Source organism: Acomys russatus, chromosome 22 (genome assembly GCF_903995435.1).
Source record: "Acomys russatus chromosome 22, mAcoRus1.1, whole genome shotgun sequence".
NCBI classification, from domain to species: Eukaryota; Metazoa; Chordata; class Mammalia; order Rodentia; family Muridae; genus Acomys; species Acomys russatus.
Genome location: NC_067158.1, coordinates 6,893,538 through 6,916,966, shown reverse-complemented (window position 1 = coordinate 6,916,966; position 23,429 = coordinate 6,893,538). Strand labels below are relative to the sequence as shown.

Genomic DNA, 23,429 nt, shown 5'->3' with positions numbered 1-23,429 from the left:
TTCATGAAGGACAAGAAGTAATTGCAAAATTATCTTAAGCTTTCTTAATAATCATGTTGTTTCTAATATAATAAGAATTATTCTGGAAGTATAATGTGCCCAGGTACTGGGCAAGAAATGAGTGAGAATCTTGGAATGCTTTTTTACTTGAGAAGCACAGAGACCAAGTAGACTATTCTGGGTTCATGCTTAAAGGACTCAACAGTGTACTTTAGGGGTTTCTGTTGCTTTTATGTTGGACAAGGTACACATCAAAAGTAAGACTAACTGTGATGGAATCAAGATGTTTACATTGATAATCTCAGAATGATACCATAATAGAACATTTGAAATACTTGTTGGCAACTTTTGAAATATACTAAGAAATCAAATCTTTATTTTGAAAACTGATAAAAGGAAATGGTGTAAAGAATATGTTTATCTTATCTGCAAGAAATAAAAGTATGTCAACCATGTTCATGAATGAGGGAAAGTTCATCAATACAGATGTTTCAACTAATAAATGAGCAAGGTGTGTTGGAATTAGAAATCACTTTCTGTCCCCAAGTGAAATAATGCTGCCACGGTCATCTCTGGTGGAAAATGTCATAAAGACTAACCCCTTCTTTATGTGTCTCCCCGAGGGCAGTCCACATCACCACCTGCAAACACTCTTGATTAAAAAGTGGAGCCTAGAGGTGATCAAGTCTTAGATTTGCCTACCATTTCACAGGAGCAGAGGATGTGCTAACACAACACCGTCAGGAGTCAATTAGCAAAACATAAATATTGGAATCGCTACAGGACAAACAAGCTGCTTTCTTCAGTGGATAAATTGCAGTAAAGTCTGAAGGGAAACCAATAGATTAAAAATTTTAAAGACATTAAAACTATTTGCAACAAAAGACTTTCATTCAGATCCAGATTGAGACAAATTAACTATAAAATATATTTTAGACACTTTAGGAAATTTGTACATTGATAATGTAAGATAGTAAAGACTTGTTGCCTTACCATAGGCATGAATAATGGTACTGTGATTATGTTTGGGTTTTTTTTTTTTTTTTTTTTTGAAATTTACCTGAGTTATGTATTGAGATTTATGGATTAAATGATAAAAAAAAAATACCTGGAATTCACTTCAGAATAATGCATATTGAATGACTGGTGGTAAAAGTGAAACAGGATTGGCTATGATTTGGGTAAATTTGAATCTGAGTGATAAGTTACTTGACACTATCCTACTTTAAAAATATATATATATATCTGAATTTTTTGTGTAAGTTCAATGTATTAACTTTAAATTATATGGTAATACTAATACTTCTTAAAATTTCATTTAAAGACTCATGTCAAAAAAATAGCTGCCAAAGTAAAACTAGACCCATCCTAGCAATTTAATATATTTATTGAGTTAATGAAATGGAAATAAAGTAGATGTGGTATTCATATTCTAATCTTGGAAAATTGCCTGAGCTGCTTAGCCAGCAAGTCTAGCCATCAAACACTTCCCCAAATTGTATGATGGCAGGTTAATATGCTAATAGAATTGACAGGGTTCATGCATGTCATGCTGTTAATAGCTACAAAGTAGTACACATGGAAAAGATTTATTTCCACTAATATTTTCTTTTAGGCATTTGACATTGTCACAGACTGACATGGCTGCATTAACAGGAGGAAAGGTAATACCTTGACTAATATTAAGCAATTTATTCATTATAAAAATAATGTGGTAGTTGTTAAATGAACAACTTTTGTTTTTGACAGGGATTTCCCTTCTTATTTCAACATATTCGTGATGGCATCAATATAAGACAAACGTGTAATCTAATTTTTAGCCTGTGTCGGTACAATAATCGACTTGCAGAACATGTAAGTACTGAAAACAGTCTTCAACTTTTTGATAATTGTAAAAATAATATTCTGAAATCCTACTTTTTATATTTCAGATTGTATCTATGCTGTTTACTTCAATAGCAAAGTTAACCCCTGAGGTATGTAAGGGTTTGCTAATAACTATATAGTTTGAAATAATACTTAATTTTTTATTGCAAATAATTGTTTTCCAACTAAATATGGATATATACATATAAATCCTGTATATCAGAGTGCTAATTATGTGTCAAGCTTCAAAATTGTATGGCTTAAAGCATATATCATAAGCTATCCAGAACTCGGTGTGTATGGAGGACTATATGGAGTACAGTGTCACAAATGTTTGCATTAAATAGAAGCATTTAGCAATCCTCGTACTCAGGAGGCAGAAGAAGGCAGAGCTCCATGAGGGCAAGGCCAGTCTGGTCTTTGTAGTTGAGTTTCAGGACAACCAGGGCTATATAGAGAGACCATATCTCAACCTCTCCTCCCACCACTCACCACCTCTCCCACCAAATGAAAAAAAGGAAGGAAGGAAGGAAAAAGGTCTTTGGTTTTTCAAGACAAGGTTTCTCTGTGTAGCCTTGGCTAGTCTGAAACTCTCTTTGTAGACCAAGCTGGTCTTTAACTCAGAGAGATTGCCTGCGTCTGCCTCCTGAGTGCTGGGATTAAGGCATGTGCTACCATGCCCATGTGGGAAGAAAAATCATTTTTTAAAAGAAGCATTTAACTACTTTTTAGTGCATGTTAAAAATCAATGTAATCAATTTCATAGGTATCAGAAATTGATACAGGAAACAAAAAGTTTTCAATAACTTAATGTTCCTTTCAGCCAGGCATGGTGGCACACACCTTTAATCCCAGCACTCTGGAGGCAGAGGCAGGCTGATCACTGTGAGTTCAAGGCCAGCCTGGTCTACACAATGAGTCCAGGACAGCCAAGTCTACACACATAGAAACCTTATCTTGAAAACCGGAAAAACAAAAAACATGCTTGTTTCATTGCCAAATTTGTGTCTACTAGACAGGAGAAACTCTAGTAATTGCTTTTACAGCACTGAGCTGTAATGTATAATGTGAGTAGATTTAAGCATTTTTACTACAAAACAAGATAAACATGTGAGATAGCACATACCTTAATTAACTGTGTGTATCAAAATATCACCTTTACCATAAATAGTTACATTTAGTAGTTAATATAAACAGAAATCTTGAGTTTCTTTTTTACTAAGTACATTTGACATCTAGAAAAATCTATTCAATGTTGCTGCTATGTAATTGGACATACTTTCTAACTGATCTGACATTCTGTGGTAGTTCGTATGCAGAAGTGCTGTCTGAGTTCTGCCAGCTCAACAGATTTAATTGAGGTGAAAGGAGTGTGTATCTCAATAAAGATGTGTGTATCTCACAGGCGGCCAATCCCTTCTTTAAACTGTTGACCATGTTAATGGAGTTTGCCGGTGGGCCTCCAGGAATGCCTCCCTTTGCATCTTACATTCTGCAGAGGATATGGGAGGTAAGTCTTGAAGTACATATCTGTGATCTTATCTTCCAAGAGATTTATTTTCCTTTGTTTAATTTTTTTTTCAGAGTAATTTTACTTACAGTAAAACAAAATTTAGCAATATTGAGTATTCGAAGGCACCTATATTTTCCATCCAGCCCTACCTTCGTGGAGTTGGGTTTTTTTTGGGGTTTTGTTTTGTTTTTGTTTGTTTGTTTTTTAATGTTATCATTTCATTAAGCTTCCCCATGCGGCATTAAGCCCCCAGGACACAGGCACCTCCAACACCCTTAATCTTCTCTTAGGCTCTTCTGCTAAAGAATTTGTCCTTCATGATGACTGGCTGCTTAGGGAGTGGCCCTTCCCCGGAACTCTGTAGTAACCCAATGAGAGCAACTCCAGTGTCTGCTCACTGCCCAGTACGCACAGCTTATCTAGGTTGACAGTTGCGCAGAAGCTTTTGTTCCTTTAAGTGATAATAATGCCTCATACCAACTTTCCAATAGTAAACTGGATGATAGTTGTCGAAGTTGAACTGACAAATGCCTCCAGCATTCCCATATCCCCCAGCGTGCTTGGGGCACTTACTGATGCAGCCCTGTGACTGAGGCTTATGTGGCTCCGGACTTTCCGGGTCTTGCTCAGTCTAGATGGCATGGCAGCTGTTGAAAGAGGGAGGAACCCACGAAGTCTTGGATTTTGCATTTCTCTTCTTACTTGGACCAAGTGGCATCAGACAGTATGAAGTCACTAAGAATAATTATCCTCAAGAAAAATTTCATAAAGCAACTAGAAGCCCTGGTTTAGCAGTTGACAAAGATAGAAGAAGCATTCAAACCACTTTTTAGAGAGTCCTTGCTGTGGGAATAGATTTCTTGGTGATGATTGGAAAAGCTCTAAGCCAGAAACCTTTTTTCTAAAGGCCCAAATACCAAATGCATGTATCCATTTCTGTTGAAACTATTCAACTGTGCTGTTGTAACCTAAAAGCCATTCGTAATAAGTAGTAACTTGGCAGTGTCCAAATAAAATAACAATAAACAGCCACAGAATTTTGCTTACAGTACACAGGTTGCCAACCACTGCCCTAAATTGCTAAAATTCCCATTCCCATGGACAGAATCTTCACAGCAATTCAAGAACATTCATATGTGATAGTAATAACGTGGCCATGGAGTAGGGAAGAGACAGGTGAGAAGCTCTAGAAAATTAAAAGGGTCTTCTCCCTGTCAATGCTGGGTGTAGAATTCAGGATATAGTTTATGCTATGCAAGTGTATCACTGAGCCAAATAAACAACCAAGATTTAATAAATTAATAAAGTTAGCAAGTTCATTGGATTCTCATGTTTGTCCTAGGTTACTTTAACTTTTGTAAACTAGTAATAACGTTCCTGAGCTTTTCCTACTACTTACGAGTAAATACCTTCAAGCATGGGTAAAACATCTGTAAAGACTCTAGTTTAGCCAGGCGTGGTGGCGCACATCTTTAATCTCAGCACTTGGGAGGCAGAGGCAGGCGATCGTTGTGAGTTCGAAGCCAGCCTGGTCTACAAAAGCGAGTTCAGGGTAGTCAAGGCTACAGAGAGAAACCCTGTCTCAAAAAAAAAAAAAAAAAAGATTCCAGAGTAAAGGAAAAGAAAAAGGACCAGAGAAATGGCCCAAGAGTTAAGAGCCCTTGTTGCTCTTACAGAGGACCAAGCATCAGTTCGCAGCATCCACATACCACATGGTGGCCTCCAGCCACTCGTGTAACTCTAGTCTCAGAGGAGCTAATACCCTCTCCTCACTTGTTCATGAACAGGCATGTATTGTGGTGCACGCTTTACATGTAGGCAAAACACTGCTACACAAATACAATCTAAAAAGAAAAAGTTAACTAAATACTTAATAGCATATATCAAAAGGAAGTAAAAATCATTTGTTTCTTCAGTTTACCTTATGTCCTCTTTTTGTTATTTCATTTATAGGTTATTGAATACAATCCTTCTCAGTGTTTGGACTGGTTGGCAGTGCAGACACCCCGAAATAAGCTGGCACACAGCTGGGTCCTCCAGAATATGGAAAATTGGGTCGAGCGATTTCTTTTGGCTCATAATTACCCTAGAGTCAGGACTTGTAAGTCAAATGTTTAAAATTCAGCCAATTATTAATTGTTCTAATTTTAGGTTGGTGTTATTGGTTGTTGGTTCAATTTTTAGGGTTTTGGGTGGTGGGGCTAACCTAATTATAATGCCTTATATAATGTAAATCTCTGAGATGTGTCATAAAAGGCCAGGGTTTTGTTTGTTTACTGTTTGAAAATTGTGACACTATGAGTATTTTTAAATGTTACCGAAGAAAGTAAAAGATGAGGAAACGGTTTTTTAAAGTAACTCTTGACTCCAGGACAGGCAGAGCTGCATAATGCGACCTTGTCTTGGAAAAACAAAGTAAATCTTGAGAAGGCTAAGATTAAAATGCTAATTAAGACAAATCATTGATGTAATTATAACAGTGAAGTTATATATATTTTTTTGTGTACAAGCCATTGGGGTGGCGCACACCTTTAATCCCAGCACTTGGGGGCAGAGGCAGGCAGATTGACCTGAGTTCCAGGTCAGCCTGGTCTACAAAGGGAGTCTAGGACAGCCAAGGCTACACAGAGAAACCCTGTCTCAAAAAACAAAAACAAATAAACAACAAAAAATTTCTTAGACATATGGACATGTAGCAAAAAGAGACATTTCACAAGACAGAAAAGTGTTTGTTAAACACAATGCATTTACTTTTTTTTATAGTCCAAAGAAATGAAAAATCAAAATTTATTTTGGAATTTCTTTAGTCATTGAAATGCTGTTTCCCAGCTCGGAGGGCCTTAAGTTGGTGACTAGCGTATCCAGTGTCCAGATGCTGTTTTCTAAGACTGTCCCCAATAAGATAAGATTTTAGGACAGGCAGTGATCAGAATGGGCTGGTGCTTGAAGTGAAGAAGCCCTGCTGAATGATGTTGCTGTGCCACAGGCACACAGAGCACCTCAGAGAGCGTCCAGTTGCTAAAGCCACAACCATTTCAGTAAGAAAAATATGACGCTCTGTGTTCTAGTCCAAAGTATGAAATAGACTTACAAGTTTATACTGACTGCCAGTACTCTTACGGTGATCAACCCCTGTGACTCCAGCTCTGGGAGGTCCTAGGCCCTTGTGTGGCCCCCGCCGGCACTAGGCACCAACTGCTGCATAGACATAAACACAAGCAACACCCAGCCCAACAAGTGAAGATACAAATCCACAAAGGAGACTACTGAGTGGTTTGTGTGTGCTCCCAGGAGGTGGGCCTGTACTCTCCCTCCTTGGTAGGAGCTTAATGACGGAGTGGTAGAGAAGTGTGGGAAGGCAGAAGCAGCATGAGAATGCGGAAACGTGTCTGCCAGGCAACGGGGCAAGGTTAATATCAAAAGTCCACTTGAAAAATGTACTCCAGACATGTTACAGTCTCTATAATCTTCTTCCCAAACTCCTAATTCTAAGCCAAATCATCAAAAACATTAGAAAAACTCTGTTTGAGACATTCTGTGAACTACCCAACCAGCACTCCTCAGAGCTATCAAAGTTCTCACACAAGGAGTCTGAGAAACTGTCCGACCCAAGGTGAGCTTAAGAAAATGCCACGGTTAAAGTGCAGGATCCTGGAAACAAACAAAAGCACCATGAGGCAAAGCTAGTGAAATCTAAAATATGAAATGAATATTAATTTAAGTAATGTTAATTTGTTAGTTCCTTAGTCACAACAATTTAGCATAACAATAGCAGGCATTAATGGTGGTAGAAGCCTGGTGAGTGTTATATGGGACTGTGTGTTCTGTCTGAAATCAGGTGTCCTGGAGAGGAAGACCTTTTCGTGGCGGGTACCTGTGGACTGACATGAGGACTCAGCCCAGAGTGTTGCTTCCCTGTACATGCTTTATTTAAACCACAATCCCGTTTAAGTTTGTTAGCACTCATGTTCATGACAGCACTGTGGAAATCAGTTCCTTTACACAGTAGTGATGTTGCAATATCATTCTCACAAAAGGCCAAAGCAGTTTGTGCCGAGCTTCTTCTTAAAAAAAAAAGTGTTCCCTCTCTCAAATTTTTGTAATGCCATTTCAGGGCTTGTATATAACTCATTTATCCACAATATGCATGTCCAGTGACAGTACTTTTAAACCTGCTCAGTAAGGATTCTGACACGGTGCATGCACCTATAGTCCTGTAGTCTCAATGACTGGAGTAGGATTATTCTCAAAATACCAGTTGAACAGCTTAACAAAATCATGGCTCTTTAACTAAACAAAAAACCTTTAGTTAGGAAACAAGCTTTTAGATACCATTTAAAAAACATTAGTGAAAACTGAAAAAAAAAAAAAGTCATTTAAATGTTAGGTATGGATATATTTTAGCACCTTAAATAACATGAAAACTAAAGAACCGATAAAAACTCTAAAATACCATTAGCAGATAGCTGAATGTTGAGAAATGAAAACTTGAGTCACCAAGTATTAAAGTAGTTAAAGACTTGGCCAGGTCATGTGCAGGCACATTCTGAGTATTAGCATTTCGGAAGCAGAGGCAGGCAGATGTCTGAATTCAAGGCCAGCTTGATCTGCATGGTGGCTTCAAGCCAGCCAAAGCTCCATAGTGAGACCTTGTCTCAAAACAAAGCACCACAAAAGTGGCTAAGAGAGATGGCTCAATGTTTAAGAACACTGCTGGTTCTCCCAGGGTTCCTGAGTTCAGTCCCCAGAGCCCTTGTGGCATACAGGCATACATGCAGACAGAGCACTCATATATAAATTAGCAAAAAGTTTAAAAGCACTTAGATATATTTTAGCCAGGTGTGGTGGGTGTGTGCCTTTAATCCCAGCACTTAAGAGGCAGAGGCAGGTGGATCTCTAAGCTCGAGGCCAGCCTGGTTTACAGAATGAGTTCCAGGGCAGAGAAAACCTTGTCTCGAAAAGCAAAATCTCCCAAAAGTCGAATACTTAGCTCTGTTGCAGTGGAAGTAGATTTCTTCCATATCTCATAGACCTGGTGTCCAGCTCAGCTCTTAGCTTATACAGATAGACCCCTCTAGTCCGTCCCCAGCAGCACAGTGGTAATAAGAATTGTAATGGCATGCTGAAGGGGGTTCTCTGAAGGTTTTGGCAAGAAAAAGCTGGCGGACAGTTTTATTGAGGAGCAGTTCCCAAAGCAGGAAGGAGCCTTGAAACCAAGTTGACTTAGCAGACTTCTGAAAGGCTTTCCTTCCCAGGGCTTGACATACTGAAGCCATGCACGAAGATTTGAGCGACACAGTGCAGCCCGTCTCTCTCCTCAAAACAGTGGGAAGGGAGTCTCAAAAGTACTTATTTTTATCTTCATAGCTTAAGTATGTTATATGGCATTACCTTTAAATTATTACAAAATAATTTATGAAGATGTTTTTAAACTAACACCAAACTAAAGGCTGAAACATTAAATGACTCAATGGTGTCAAGTTCATTTTGGTAGGTGTTTTTGTTCTAAATGCTGGGTTTTTGGGTTTTTGTTTTATTTTTAATCAGAAAAAAAATTATAAGGTGGGAAATATTTATATTGTGGCAAAAATTAAAAACATAGGTTTGAAAATAGTTCTGATAGCCAGCCAGCGCTTGGGAGATGGAGGAAGAGAACCAGGGGTTCAAGGCTAGTCTGCGTAGCATGAACATCTGTCTCCAAAAAAAGAAAAGCAGTTTCTGTAATGGTGATTATTGTTGCCACCTAAAATACAGTTCTACCTCTATTACCCTGTGGGAATCTTTCTTCTGGACTAAAGGTAAATCAGAAGGATATTTAAAAGGTGTCATGTCCCTTAATTTTTATTCATTTTTATTAATAAAGGGAAGAGTAGTTTTGTGTTTGATAACTGCTCTTCGGTCTACTTAAATCTTACAAGGATCTGACAGTTTTGTTTTACATTTTATAGCTGCAGCTTATCTTCTGGTGTCCCTTATACCAAGCAATTCATTCCGCCAGATGTTCCGGTCAACAAGGTCTTTGCACATCCCAACCCGTGACCTTCCACTCAGTGCAGACACAACAGTAGTCCTACACCAGGTCTACAACGTGCTCCTTGGTTTGCTCTCAAGAGCCAAACTTTATGTTGATGCTGCTGTTCATGGCACTACAAAGCTAGTGCCCTATTTTAGCTTTATGACTTACTGTTTAATTTCCAAAACTGAGAAGCTGATGTTTTCCACATATTTCATGGATTTGTGGAACCTTTTCCAGCCTAAACTTTCTGAGCCAGCAATAGCTACAAATCACAATAAACAGGCTTTGCTTTCATTTTGGTACAATGTGTGTGCTGACTGTCCAGAGAATATCCGCCTTATTGTTCAAAACCCAGTGGTAACCAAGAACATTGCCTTCAATTACATCCTTGCTGACCATGATGATCAGGATGTGGTGCTTTTTAACCGTGGGATGCTGCCTGCCTACTACGGCATTCTGAGGCTCTGCTGTGAGCAATCACCTGCATTCACTCGACAACTAGCTTCTCACCAGAACATCCAGTGGGCCTTTAAGAATCTTACACCACATGCCAGCCAATACCCTGGAGTGAGTACAGTTAATGCTTTTTATCTGTTTCCTGATCTTGGTTAGCAATACATTTTTCTTCCATTTAAGAAATGACAAAATATAGAAGAGTCTGACTTTAATCACTGACCCACTTTTGTCTTCAGTGCTGGGGTTTAGGCCCAGGCTCATGTCCATGCTACTCACGTGCTTGGCAGCGGAGCTGCATCCCCCTCTCATCTTTTTTTTTCTTAATATATTTTTAAATTTTATTTTACGTGCATGGGTGTTCTGTCTGTGTACCAGATACAAGCCTGATGCCTGTCGAGACCAGAAGAGGGGCAGAGTTCCCTGGTGCTGGAGTCGTAGATGCTTGCAAACTGCCATACGGATTCTGGGAATCGAACCATAGCCATCTCTGCAGCCCCATCTTAAGGACTTGAATATTTGCTTTTGTAAATACTCTCATATAACGCAGCATTAATCTATAAATAACTCATTATATTTTCTTGTGCTGATGTTATTTTGTTTCCACTGGCACATGCCTTTTTAAATGTGATTTTTTTTTTTTTTTTTTTTTTTTTTTTTGTTGTTGTTGTTGTTGTTGTTGTTGTTAACTTCTTCGGCAATGCTAGGGAACAGACTCAGGGCCTTGGCCATGCTAAGCAAATACTCTAGTCTAAGTTTTTGTTCTGATAATACATCTTTAATGGACACCTACTGAAAAGATCAAGACAGCTTTAGGGAGTGTTATTTTCTAATTAGGTATTTAGGGGCTAACGATATGGGTCCACAGGAACTCCAGCTCCAGGGGATCCAATACCTCTGGTCTCTACCATACACATATACATACAGAAACACATACGTATATACGTAATTAAAAATAATTTAAACTTTTAATTAGATAGTCATTATCAAGGTCTGCATACTTTGCTAAGGTGTGAGCTGCATGGTACTTTATAGTAGTAGTATTCCATCGTGCTGTTCTTCCCTGTCGTAGATGGAGCATCTGAGCTTACGTGCCGTTCTAATCTGGCTCCCTTTTCTTTCTAGAATATTTCCAAATTTCATCTTAAAATTTTCCCTCTGTGTAAAGTTCTTGCTTTAAATTTGTTACATTTCACTTTTGTTTCTTCCTGTTGTAAACTGTTCTTTATTAGGCTAAACTGCTCTTTGTTGATGGTATAGTGAGTTTAGACTCTCATACCCAGAAAGAAGAGCATAATTTCCAATTCAGGAAATTAGAATGCTTATGTTCATTCAGGACCAGGAATTTGAAAGCTAAGGCTAGGAAGTGAAGAGGAAGGCTGAGTGTGTCTGTCATAGGCGGAAGGGTTCATGATGGCACTTTGTTTCTGTCAAGGCTCATGGAAATAACATTTAACTTAGTTTTATAAACCAGTGGTAAGAGTTGCCTAGGTTAAAACGCCTCTCTTTTTGAGTTGCTTTTTCTTCTTGACATCAGTCAGATGTAATCATTCTTCCCCCCCCCCCTTTTTTTTTTTTAGAACTCAGCTATTAGGAATTTTCATGAAAATTGTGTTGTAAAATTTTGTCAAGAAAAGCATAAAGCTATACAGTTTAATTCACTAATAAGTATGTTAGAAGCTCAACTTTTACTTCACATTTATATAAGTAAATAAATTTGTAAAATCACAGCTAATGCTTTCACTAAATATTATTTCCTATATTTCATCACTAAACATCAGTCTAGAATGCTGTTCTAAATGTTGGTACAAAGGTGTGTCTCAGAAACAATATTAATTCAGGCTTAATTGTAAGTATTCAAAGTCCTTAAGACAAAGCGAGTGGGATGCTAAAAGGTTGAAAGATCACCACTTTGCTCATTGTCTTTTTTAGGCTGTGGAAGAACTGTTTAACTTAATGCAGCTGTTTATAGCTCAGAGGCCAGACATGCGAGAAGAAGAATTAGAAGATATTAAACAGTTTAAGAAAACAACCATAAGCTGTTACTTACGTTGCTTAGATGGCCGCTCTTGTTGGACTACTTTAATAAGGTAAAAAAGATGCTTTGTGATAGCTTCTTCGCTTTGTTTTCCAAGTGAGATGAGTATTAGCAGGCACTGTACCAGCTGAGCCACATCGTCAGCCCTTCCTCCAAAATACAGATTTTCTGAGGTTATTGGTGAGAGGTTTCTGTACTTAGGAAGAATTTTTCCTACTTTAAAGTTTATTTTTTTTCTCTTGGTTTGTTTTATATTTGTGTATCTTTTACTAGAATCAGACCTGAAGGTTGGAAGGGGTCTTAATGTATATTGTCTTCTGACGTTTGATGGTCCTGTCTGTGACAGTTCTTACACTTGGGTAGTTCCGGTCTAGAGGCCCCAGGGAACAGCTTTTGCATCTTAAGATGTGCCTGATTATTAATATCTTTTTTATTTTTATTAGACCTGTATGGCTTTACATGAATTAGCAAAAACAATAGAGCATTATACAATAAATCGCTCTGAGCTGTAGAATTGACTGTGACTTAGAACTGCTACAAGATACATTCTGTTCTCCTCGCGCATAGAAATAAAGTCCTTCCTAACCATTGTGTGTGTGCGTTCAAGGTGCTTCATTATAGACTGGGCTAATAGACCCCAGAGAAGAGCGCCTCCCTGTTTGTACCTTCAGTAGTGTACAGAATGAAATAAGCACTTGCCAAATATGTTTAAAGGCACTCTCTTAAATGTTTGGCGTTCAGTTTGAATACGCTGTTTTTGCAAGGTTGCAGCTCTTTCCATTAAAGTACTAACGTTTTGCTGCTTGTTTAGTAAAAGGATTGCAGCTGTATCTAACAAAATGAGTTCTGAGCGCAGCAGTAACTTAAGGTTTTCAGGCTTGTTGTTTGTTGCCCTTGTGTTGCCCTTTCCTCCCAACGCGTTTGGAGTATAGTGTAGTTTACTGTTATGCAGAGCCGTTGAGATCTTAAACTTGCTATTTAAAAAGAACCAACAAGATGAAATAGCATTGTTGCCTGAAATGTAAGATTATTCTCATCATACCTTTTTCTTGCCATTGTGGATAAAGAGTTGATTAGACCCTGATAGACACATGTTCCTCCAAAGCACGTGGCAAGTCTTTACAATTTACTTTTTCTGGCCTAGTATCCCTTAGTATACCCAGGGTACTTAGAAATAGAAATGCTTCTGAGTGCCAACTGATGAGTCAGTAATCTTGAGATTTCAGACTGTTTTAGATTTCAGATTTTAGCTGCTCATTTTTTTTTAAAGATTTATTTATTATTATGTATATAATGTTCTGTCTGCATGTACACCTGCAGGCCAGTAGAGGGCACCATTGTAGAAGGCTGTGAGCCACCATGTGGCGGCTTAACCTCTGAGCCGCCGTCTCTCCAGCCCCTTTAGCTGCTCATTCTATTGTACATTACTAAGAAGTAGCGTACATTCCTGTAATTCCATGGTGGAAAGCTTGAGGCAGAAGGATTGCCACAAAATAGCTAGTCTGAGCTACATAACAAAATCCCTTAAAAATTAAAAACAAGCAATAAATGCAGGCAGTTTCTTTTATTTGAGTAGGAAAGTCAAATCATGTCAGTTTGACTTATGTTTGTCACCACCTGATTGTTTGGTTCCAAAATATTTTCTCTCTTCTTCTAGTGCCTTCAGAATACTATTAGAATCTGATGAAGACAGACTTCTTGTGGTATTTAATCGAGGGTTAATCCTGATGACTGAGGTAACTATTATATTGCCTTTTACTGTGAATGTATCTTATTTGAATACTCTTTCTGCGACTTCCTCCTGCATGTATATAAAGAATTTACACTGAACTGTCTCACAGGTTGAAGGTTTTTAATTACATAGGTTACTCCTTATTTTATATTTAATTTTATTTATTCACTTAGTAAACAAAAAATGAAATTTATGTGATTTCCAATAAAGAGTACAGCTACTTCCCAAAAACTTGCTTATTTGGCGGACTAAAGTCAGAAGGCCCTGAGACAGCTGCACATGACCGGCCTCTTCAGTCATCCTCTCCATGATCCTCAGCTTACCAGGGAGAGGTGGGCTAAAGCCCTCAGAAATGCATCCTGTTCTTTACTCTCATACTGGAGATAAGCTGATATCTTACACATGGGAAGCACTGCGTAATTTAAGACATACCGTTGAGTTTTTAGTTAATAGTGTTATAGAGTAGGAGCAGAATAAAAAACTACGCTTGGAAGAATTTGGACTTTGCAGTAGTAAGTGGGAAACATTCAAATAAATGGCTTTCTGCGCCCAGAGGCAAGGAAGTTTTGGCTCTAATTGAAATGTCTAGTCTTTGCCACATGTAGCAGCACTCGGCAAAGGAATATAGCAGTTAACAAACAGGCACAATTCCTAGTCTACCAGTTTACAGCCTAAATATGTACAATATAGCCTTCATATTATGGACTGCCACAGAATCTAGAACTTGAGTTTTGAGTAATGTGTAAATAATAATAAACTGACTTGAGGATTAGAAGAATACGATGAATAGAACTAAAAAATTTAGCTTCGTATAGTTAATCCCTAACTCTGGGAGCTCTTTAGCCGTTTTCAGGCATGCTATATTTTGGCTGTGGCTAAAAGCTCTCTAGTTTACCACTTTGTTTCTACACAGACCCTGAAAAGTTAGCTATCTAATCTTCCCAGTCTTTTGGCCATTGCATGCTTCTAATTTTTAAGGCTTAGAACAGATTGGAGTTTTTAGACAAGATTTCTCTGTGGAGATTTGGCTGCCCTGGACCTGCTTTGTAGACCAGGCTAGCCTAGAACTCACAGAGATCCACTTGTCTCTGCCTCCCAGAGTGCTGGGATTACAAGTGTGCACCACCGTGCCTGGTCAGATTTGGAGTTTTTGTAAAATAGGATTAAATAAGTTATTTCTAGACACTAAAATATTTATATAAAATATAGCTCAAGGTAAGGACTGTACCCTTATTTTAAAAGGACTGGAGTCTAAGGAAATAGTTCAGTCAAAGTACTGTTCTGCAAGCATGAGGAACTGATTCCTCCCACCCACGTAAGAAACCAGGCAATCACACCTTAACCCCAGCACTGGGGAGGTGGAGAGTTCGCTACTTAGCCAGTGTAGCTGAACATAGAAGCACTAGGTTCAGTAAGAAACTTTGCCAAAATAAAATACAAGTACGGGGCTGGGAGGATGCTCAGATGGTGAAGGTGCTTCCCACAGCCCTGACACTCTGGATTTAATCACTAAGGACAGTGGAGGGAGAAAGCCATGCTCTGCAGATTGTCCTCCACCCGGCACCCACACACACACACAGACACACACACACACACACACACACACAGACACGCAGATACAAAAGTGCTTTCTTTATGAAAGTGGAGAATGATCGAGGATAACACTCAACATGCACAGCCCGCCATGCACCTACACATACTTGGGCCACACATACAAAGTTGCTACATGGGAAATCTAACTTAGAAAACCAGTAACATTTACTTAGTATACATGTGTACACCCATAGACTTTTCTTCAGAAGATAAGGATTTCATTTGTGTATAAAGTAAAAATGAAATTAAAGGTTTTAAAATTTGTATTCTCTAAATCAATTGTAGTCTTTCAACACATTGCATATGATGTATCATGAAGCTACAGCTTGCCATGTGACTGGAGACTTAGTAGAGCTTCTGTCAATAGTCCTTTCTGTTTTGAAGTCTACACGCCCATATCTTCAGAGAAAAGGTTTGGTCATTTTTGCTGTTTATTTCTTCACCATTTTTCTGTCATTTAAGAGAGGTATTTTTTTTAGGTTTTGTTTTTCAAATGAGAGGCCTCAGAAAAGTGTCTTCTTAGTTTCTGTTGTAATGGTTCCTGCACTAGTTAGTGTTGCAGTGTTTATCATTATCTCATAATGTAAAGGGGACTGTTATCTGTTGTATTTAACCCTACTTGAAAATAGGCAGGCATTGTGTAAGATTTGGGAGATTGAAAACACTTCCACACAGAGTAATAACTTGAATTTTTTTTTTTAAACCCTCATAGCTCAGATTAGGTCATTTTTAATTTCAGTAGAAATAAGTATAAAAATATTTCTTAATGCTGGGCATAGTAGCACACACCTTTAATCCCAGCACTCAGGGAGGCAGGGGTAGGCGGATCTCTGTGTTTGAGGCCAACCTGGTCTACAAAGCAAGTCCAGGACAGCCAGTGCTCTTTTACACAGAGAAACCCTATATTGAGGGAGAAAACATTCTTAATATCTTTGTCTATGAACACTGAACTTTATGCTTCCAGAAAGTACAAAATATCACTCCCTTAGATGCCACCTGCAGTCTTAGTAACTTGAAAAGCTGAGGATCCCTTGAGCTTCAGAATTTAAGACAAACTTGGAGAAGACCACATGACTACATCTTTTTAAAAATGAAAATAATTGTCACAAAACTTAAGTACTTCAGGAAGTCTAGTATGTTTAGGGGGGTTGACATGGACTAGTGGATAAAAAGTACTTTGCACCCAATCCTGATGAATTAGAAAAGGAAAAAAGAGCTGGGCAGTGGTGGGACACACCTTTAATTCCGGCACTTGGGAGGCAGAGGAAGGCGGATCGCTTTGAGTTCAAGACCAGCCTGGTCTACAAAGCGAGTCCAGGACAGCCAGAGTTGTTACACAGAGCAACCCTGTTTCGAAAAACAAAAACAAAAAAATCTGATTTCTGAAACCCGCAAAACGGTAAAAGGAGAGAACCGATTCCACAAAAATGTCCCTTGACTCTTTTACACTTTCATGGGGCATGTGTAAAATGTCTTCCAGTCCCTTCTCACCCCTCGCCATGTGTACATACAGAAATGGTAGTAATTTTTTTTTTTTTTAATAGAGAAGATGTGGGGGCTAGAGAGATGATTCAGCGGTGAAGAGCACTGACAGCTCTTCCAGAGGTCCCGAGTTCAATTCCCAGCAACCACATGGTGGCTCACAACCATCTATAAAGAGATCTGATGTCCTTTTTTGGACTCCAGGCAATACATGCAGGCAGAATACTATATACATAATAAATCTTTTAAAAAAGAAAAGATGTAACATGTTTAGCACACCCCCATAATCTTCACTGTCAGGAGGATGACATAGGAGAAGTGAAAGTTCCATGTCAGGCTGGGCTTGATATAGCAAGACCCAGATTGTACGCATGTGTGTACACACACACACTCTGAGCTTTCACCAAACATGTTTTTTAAATGTAATTAATTTGAAATTCTTGGTGTTAGTATCACAACAGAAGAAGAAAAACTATGAGAAATTGTGATCATTCAAAAGCCCATTTACATATGTTTTTATATTTGCAGATGTGAAGCAAGCATTAATCCAGTGGCAGGAAAGAATTGAATTTGCCCATAAACTTCTAACCCTTCTTAATTCCTATAGCCCTCCGGAGCTAAGAAATGCTTGTATAGGTAAGTTACTTAAAAAATAAAAACTGCAGACAAATATTTCTGGGTTTTGTTTGCTTGTTTGGCTTATTTTGTTTTTGTAGGTTGTGATGTTAGATTTATAGTATTGGGAAAACAACAGTGTGTAATGGCACAGAGATTAATAGGACCCAAAAAAAAAAACAAGTTGTGTCCTAATTTGCTAGTGTTACCGTGTTTGTGTGCAGAGTGTATGGAGACTCTTCCAGTTGTCTGTAGGTTTCCTGTAACACTAATATTCTGATTCCATATGAAAATAGTAGAATTATGTCAGTATTTACATTGGTCTTAAAAACATTACTCAGTAACTATATACTCTTAAATTTGTAATGCCTTTGTGACTGTATACTTAGTTATAGAATGATATGTATAGCTGTTAAAAGAATCTTCATTTTAAATATAGAGTGAAGATTTTACTACCCTCAGCACCACCTGAAGTAGTGAGCACTATAGACCATTGGCTATTAGTACTTTCTCAAAATAGCGTAAACAACTAGTTGCCCATCATGAGGTTTAATCTTCTGTATTTAATGGGTGAGAATCAGCCCAGCCAACAACATCATCCAACTTTAATAATGGATTGTAGACTATCAGGTATCTCTCACACCCAAGCTGTTAATGATGGACTTTATAAACATAAATAATCATGGTACATTGCTATTTAACTAGACTGTGTCTACAAGGAGGCAAGGAAAATGGAGAGAATAGTGATGGTGTTTTTAATTTTTGTTAAAAGTGATGGCCCTCTGCTGTGGCTATCACATCTCTTGGGCCAGAGTTGGGTGTCAGGTAATCTCTCCCTATGTTAGGAGCGCAGACAGTTTGTAGTACTCATCAGGATTTTTGAGTTCAAAAGTAGTGGGTAAATCTAAGCCGGGTGTTTTAATACTCAAATTGTTTTAATTTTCAGATGTCCTCAAGGAACTTGTCCTTTTGAGCCCCCATGATTTTCTTCATACTCTGGTTCCCTTCCTACAGCACAACCATTGTACTTACCACCACAGCAACATACCAAGTATGTATTCAGTCAGCGCCATACTTGAATACGGTTGGCATGTGATCATTCTGCACACTGACGCTTGGAGATTTATTTTTTCCATTTATTCTTACTGTACACTTTTAATGTCTTAGTGTCTCTTGGACCTTATTTCCCTTGTCGAGAAAATATCAAGCTAATAGGAGGGAAAAGCAATATTCGGCCTCCGCGCCCTGAACTCAATATGTGCCTCTTGCCCACAATGGTGGAAACCAGTAAGGTATGTTGGGATGCCAGGAGAACCGCATTCCTATAGTACAAGGTAATCGTGAGGTTTGCCTGCCCTGGCGGTTGACTCCAGTAGATAATGTGAACGTTGATGAAGGCTAATATTTGATTCATTTGGACTTTTTCCTTTAAGTGCTCCGAAATGTTGATTGATGTTTGCAAAATCAACAGTAAGCACTAGTTGTTAAGATTTTTTTCTTCTTCTAAAAACAGTAGCTCAATAGTAAACCTTAGTTTGTTACTAGGCTACAGTGTAGCTGTGTCCTGCACCTAAATCTACAAAGCTAAGTTAGGTACTTGAAATGTTTTCAATCTGGCCATATAATTAAGACCTCTTTTACTGTCCCTATAATCATATTCTTCTTAACCGACCCATAATGTCACTGATTGACAGACATATCATCTGGTTCTTGTTCGCTAATGCTTATCCTAAAATAGTGCCAATTCTAAATCAGAGACAAGCTGTGGTAACACAAGATAACTTACCTTAGTTTTAACATTTTTTTAAAAAAGCATTTTCCCCTTCAGCTTTCTTTACCCACACCTTCATTCACACTCTCTTTTGCTTACTACCTTTGGAACTTAAGTATATTTGAGCAGTTCTCCTAGGATAAAATATTAAAAATAATTAACATTATAGTTACCCTTACAGAAATAGCCTCAAATCTTTCAAAAATCAAACATAACTCATTCTTCTTGATGATATGTTTCTAGAGCTAAAGTGTCACATGCTAAAATCTCAGTAATTTTACTCTATTAAAGTATATAGAAATGATGGGTAATTATAATTGATAGCATTTGCACACTGAAAATAAACCTAGGGCAATTATGATCTTAATAACACTAGAAATTTGGAATTTAAAACTAGATTCTTATAGAACTTAAAGATTTAATTAGCTTTTTACTTAGTCTTATTACATTTGCACAAAATATGCTCTTTATTATACAATTTAAGTGCAACCATTTTATCATCTTTAACCTTCAGGGCAAAGATGACGTTTATGATCGTATGCTGCTAGACTACTTCTTTTCTTATCATCAGTTCATCCATCTATTATGCCGAGTTGCAATCAACTGTGAAAAATTTACTGAAACATTAGTTAAGCTGAGTAAGTATAAAAGATGAGCAGTAAACTCCACTGAATTATTTTAAGCCCCTAGCCATTCAGGAAGGGGAAAAATATATGACAATCCCTTTAATTTTTCTTTTTTTAAAGTGAATGTTTAAAAATATTAATTAGTATTCTTGGGAATATTTTACTTTTTATTAAGAAAACACCAACTTACTGGTTTCCATTGAATAGTTCTGCCCAGAGTTTTCGCTGGCCTATGAAGGAGTGTGGAGCAGGGCTGGTCAGCACTTTGTACACGGTGGCCTAAGTCCACCATCATCACAACAGAATTACAAACAAATCAGCCTTGCTTAGGGGAATGCCTAGAGATAGACTTCCCTGGCCCTTATCTCAGGGTGAGTTCAGATCCTTAGTGCCGGCTGTCCTCTGGAGCTGGTGGTGCCAGGAAAGCTGAGTGGGCTGGGCAGTGTGAAGCAGAGGTGCACATACAAGTAACTAGGAGGTAAGTCTCATGAACCAAGAAGACAGATCTAAAGGAGCAAAGCAATCACAAGCCCTTCAGAGTCTTACATCGGGCAGAAAGTCTAATATCTCTCTCCAAGGTCAGGACCTACAAGTTCTGAGGCTCTGTGTGTCTCGCCTTCTAATGTTATCAAGGATGGGCCAGGTTCCTCTCTGTTTCTATAGTTTGATTTCAAGGTGTGTGGGGAGTGATAATTTGGAAACTACTTAGATCAAGAAATAGACTGTTAGCCTACCCCAGAAGTGCTCCTTGTGCTCCACCTCAGCCACAGCTCCTTCTTGTCCTTTGGGAAAGATTTTGGCCCATTCCACGTAGGGCAAAAGATACGATCCAATCATAGATTCATTATCCAGGAAGAAGGAAGTGGTTACAGCTGTCAGGGATAACTCCTCTTCAGAAAATCATCTTATTGGTAAGTGATTAGAGCATCTTCAGGGTTCAAGGGCTGTTCTTCTACGTATTCCATTAGCTGGTCATGCCTACGTATCTGTGGCTGGTGCCAAGATGTGGGGAGGTAAGGAGACCTGTAGATCGGATGTTTTAGAGTTATGCGTCTGGGCTGTACCATTTGGTAAAAGTCTGAAACTTGAGCAATAGCAATGATCATGTGTGAGAGAATCCTCAGGAGTCTGATAGTACAGCCTCTGTGCTCAGACAGGCGGTGTTCCCAGGTGGTTGTGCTTATGCGATTCATAACAAAGTTTGTGAAGAGCAGTTGACCAAGTAATGAATGTTCTACCACTTTAGACTATCTCTTTCTTTAATCAATACAAATACATACTTTTATGGAAATTAAAAATGGAGAGGGGAAAGCTGGATATGGTCTGCATGCTGGAATCTCCACACCTGAAATCCCAGCACTCAGGAGGCTGTGGTGAGAAGATGGCCTTGAGTTTGAGGACTACTTGGCTACAGTGTGAAACTGTCACGTGCCACATCAGCTTTGATGATATTGTGTACTCAGTGTCCCTCTTGTGCCTGTGAGCACTGTTTATTGAGTACATCATGTAGCAGCTACACAGCCCTGCCAGTGTTCTTCAGTGATGCACATGTTCTCAGCTGTGCTGTCATCCACAGTATGGTAGTTACTAGCCAAGTTAGGTCAAAAATTTGAAATTTGGGCCAGGCGTGGTGGTGCACACTTTTAATCCCAATACTCAGAAGGCAGAGCCAGGCAGATCTCTGAGTTCCAGGACAGCCAAGGCTACACAGAGAAACCTTGTCTCAAAAAACCAAGAAAGAAAGAAAAAGAAAGAAGGAAATAAATTTGACAAAAGGAACTATTTTATGAAATACCAAACTAAATTTAAATAACCAAATGGCAGCTAGTAGGACAGAACTAGATACAAACCTAAACCACATTAGCAGGCGGGGTGGCGCACACCCTTAATCCCAGCACTTACGAGGTAGAGGCAGGAGGATCGCTGTGAGTTTAAGGCCAGCCTGGTCTACAAAGAGAGTGCAGAATAGTCAAGGCTACACAGAGAAGCCCTGCCTCAAAAAAACAAAACAACAAACCTAAGCCACAAACATGAAAGTTTCTGGTCCATTCCTGGCTCACATGGAAAACTGGATCCTCTTAGGAGTTTAGACAGTGGTATCCCACCATATATGGAAAATTATACCCCACAGATTGTGACTAGTAAATGTACATATGAACTGTTTTATCCTCACAGCAACCATGGAAGCACCAAATAGTCTCAAATACTGTTTCCCCTATATATATAGATACATGTTTTTCGGTGAGGAATGGGGCACAGTATAGATCTTGCTCAAGAATGCCCAAAGTCAGAGGATAAAGAAAGAGAAGTTATACAGAATCCAGTATATTTTAGATGTGCCATTCTATTTACTGAGGGAGAGCCTAGAGTGAATACTGTTCTTGCAGAGGACTGGGGTTGGTTCCCAATGCTCATGACATTGAGCAGCTCACAACCACCTCTAACTGCTGTCCCAGGAGATCTGATGCCCACTTGTGTACTCTGGGCACATGCGTGCACGCACACACACAGTGTAAGAGATAAGAAAGTATACCTGAGAGTTTGGGTGACTCTGCTCCATGTGCTTTATACCCAGTGAATGAGACAGGTATTGAGGAATGTGCAGAATTAAGAGAATGTTGGCCTCTCACTCATCTCCCGGCCTTTGTGAAAATTGAGAAATTGTGTTGCTTTGAAGGAAAATCCATCTTTGCAGAAGCAGCTTTTGAGGGAATGGGAAGGCTGGAAAGTGACTTGAGGTCCCCCTGGCTGACATCATACTGTCCAGTTCACTGTATGAGCTGGCTTAGCCAACTGTCATTCTCACATTGTTAAATACGTATGGTTTGTTGCTATCTTACATGGTATATCAAATTAATTTGCTCAGTGCAGCACTGCCTAAAATAAAGCTAAGGTGCCTTAGCAAATCTAAAGAAAAGTATCAAGGAGCTCAGTGGAAGAACATTCTACTTAGCATGCCCAAAGCCCTGAGTTTAATTCCCTGTACAAAGTGTGGTAGGGAAGGTATTAAGTCAACAGTGGTACCAGAGGATGGGAGTTTGAGTAAATGTAGATTATTGAAAATATTGTAGGTATCAGAATTAGGTAAATATGGGATAGATACAATTAACAGTCTTTGAGATGAATTGTTTGTTGGTTTTTCAAGACAGGGTCTCTCTATGGAATAGCCCTTGCTGTCCTGGACTCTCTCTGTAGACCAGGCTGGCCTTGAACTCACAGAGATTCACCAGCCTCTGCCTCCCGAGTGCTGGGGTCAAAGGCCTGCGCCACTGTGCCCAGTTAGATGAATCTTGAGACTAGTATCTTCGAGAAAAGGAAACAAACTAAACATGGTGGTGAATGTCTGTAATCCTTAGGAGTTGGAGGCAAGATGATCAGGCAGTTACGGCCAATTTTGATTGACAAGAACCTGTCTCAGGAAAAAGAGCAAAAATCATCCTTTTCCCTCTCCTTGGAGGTGGGGGGGAGGGGAATCAGGCCAGGCGGTGGTGGCGCACACTTTTAATCCCAGCACTCAGGAGGCAGAGGCAGGCGGATTGCTCTGAGTTCGAGGCCAGCCTGGTCTTCAATTGGAGTCCAGGACAGCCAAGGCTACACAGAGAAACCCTGTCTCGAAAAACCAAAAAACAAACAACAATAAAACGAAGTAAATGAGGACTAAAAGAATACTTTTCAAAGCTGTGAAATTTTAATGTATTTATCTGACCTGCCTAATACAGTAGGT

The 23,429-nt window shown here is 38.9% G+C and overlaps 1 protein-coding gene across 1 annotated transcript in view; it reads left to right on the top strand.

The window, feature by feature from the left end:
• The window catches only part of Usp34 (ubiquitin specific peptidase 34), a 172,477-nt gene that overhangs the window by 141,868 nt on the left and 7,180 nt on the right, over positions 1-23,429 (top strand). The window contains exons 63-75 of the mRNA XM_051164973.1: positions 1,616-1,664; positions 1,750-1,854; positions 1,932-1,976; positions 3,272-3,376; positions 5,333-5,480; positions 9,328-9,962; positions 11,781-11,938; positions 13,544-13,622; positions 15,497-15,623; positions 17,222-17,329; positions 18,255-18,359; positions 18,476-18,600; positions 19,594-19,717. Of these exons, the coding sequence (XP_051020930.1) occupies positions 1,616-1,664; positions 1,750-1,854; positions 1,932-1,976; positions 3,272-3,376; positions 5,333-5,480; positions 9,328-9,962; positions 11,781-11,938; positions 13,544-13,622; positions 15,497-15,623; positions 17,222-17,329; positions 18,255-18,359; positions 18,476-18,600; positions 19,594-19,717 (1,913 nt within the window). The remainder of the gene's footprint in view (positions 1-1,615; positions 1,665-1,749; positions 1,855-1,931; positions 1,977-3,271; positions 3,377-5,332; positions 5,481-9,327; positions 9,963-11,780; positions 11,939-13,543; positions 13,623-15,496; positions 15,624-17,221; positions 17,330-18,254; positions 18,360-18,475; positions 18,601-19,593; positions 19,718-23,429) is intronic.